A 1189-nucleotide genomic window follows, 5' to 3' on the forward strand; every position below is an offset into this window, starting at 1 on the left:
AACACCTGGACCTGTCACCTCTACAGGCAGCTGCCGCCGGCGTCGTCGAAGCGCACGCCGTGGATGGAGCCGCCGCCGGCGCCGAGCACGAGCGTGCCTCGAACGACCGCGCCCACCTCGCCTCGGATGGCGAGCGGCAGAGCGCTCAGCGGCTGCAGCGCGGCGCCGCAGTCGATGTGGTGCTCGCCCCGGCGCAGCAGGATGCGCTGCCCCGGCGCGGCACGCGCGATGGCTACGGCCAGCGAGGGCGCGTCGTCCGGCACGATCAGCTCTATGAAGCGCATGATGCAGCGGAGGAGATCGGCGTGCGACGCCACCAGCCGGAGGGGAGACCTCTCGCCGAGCCGCTCGTGTGAGGCCATGCAGAGGGTGAGCGCGGTCGTCGACCATGCCCCCGTCAACCATGGCGCGTCAGGCGACGCCATTGGCGCAGCGACGCGTGAGCCTCACCGACTGGCTACCCGGTAGCCGATGGACGTACCCGTACCGGGTACCCGCCTACCCAGGTAGCGGAATCGACGCGCAAAACGTGTCGTGAGAATCGATGTCGTTAGCGCGCGAAGCGAAAATTCGAAAGGCGAGCTGATAAACGCATACCTAGGTATGGAAGATACAAAGAGACGGAGGAGCAACGAGCGCCCTGGCGTGAGCCAAAGACACTCCCTCCGTAGACACTGATCACACACGGGTGGGACAGGGTGGGTCACAACGAAGCACGAGAGCGTGCACGACAGAGCGACGGCGCAGCGCACTGCCGTCCAGCTAAAAAGCGGCGGCCGACGGCTGCTGCGCAAAGTGATCAGTTCTAAAATAGGTGCCGGGGCCCAACGGATAGATGAATCCGGGGCACCCTCCGCTCGAATCCCTGGCCATCGCATGGAACTCCATGACGGGGCTGTCACTCGGGAGCCAACCCGCAAGCGGAATAGACGCGCAAAACGTGTCGTGAAGCACTCACGCAGACGGGGGGGGGTCCCGTACCCGCCATGCGGAATCGACCCTATCCAGTGCTCAAGTGCTCAAGTAGATGCGCCACGCTGCCCGAGCGTTTCTCACTTTCCGGGAACAGCAGACACTCTTTCTTTTACTGGAAAATTCTTCGTTGGGCGTTGCCGTTGAGAGAGAGAGAAATCTCTCTCTCTCTTGCCGTTGGTAATCGATTTTCACATCGAGTGGCTGAGGAAGCTCT

The 1189-nt window shown here is 63.3% G+C and overlaps 1 protein-coding gene across 1 annotated transcript; it reads right to left on the reverse strand.

Moving 5' to 3' along the window:
- Positions 1–20: 20 nt before the first annotated feature.
- On the reverse strand, positions 21–425 carry EMIHUDRAFT_255486 (hypothetical protein; the record flags this gene model as incomplete). The annotated part of the gene is made up of 1 exon (XM_005772687.1): positions 21–425. The coding sequence occupies one exon, from the start codon at positions 423–425 to the stop codon at positions 21–23; it is 405 nt and encodes a 134-aa protein (XP_005772744.1).
- Positions 426–1189: the final 764 nt, after the last annotated feature.

Source organism: Emiliania huxleyi (genome assembly GCF_000372725.1).
Source record: "Emiliania huxleyi CCMP1516 unplaced genomic scaffold EMIHUscaffold_3520, whole genome shotgun sequence".
Taxonomy (NCBI): domain Eukaryota; phylum Haptophyta; order Isochrysidales; family Noelaerhabdaceae; genus Emiliania; species Emiliania huxleyi.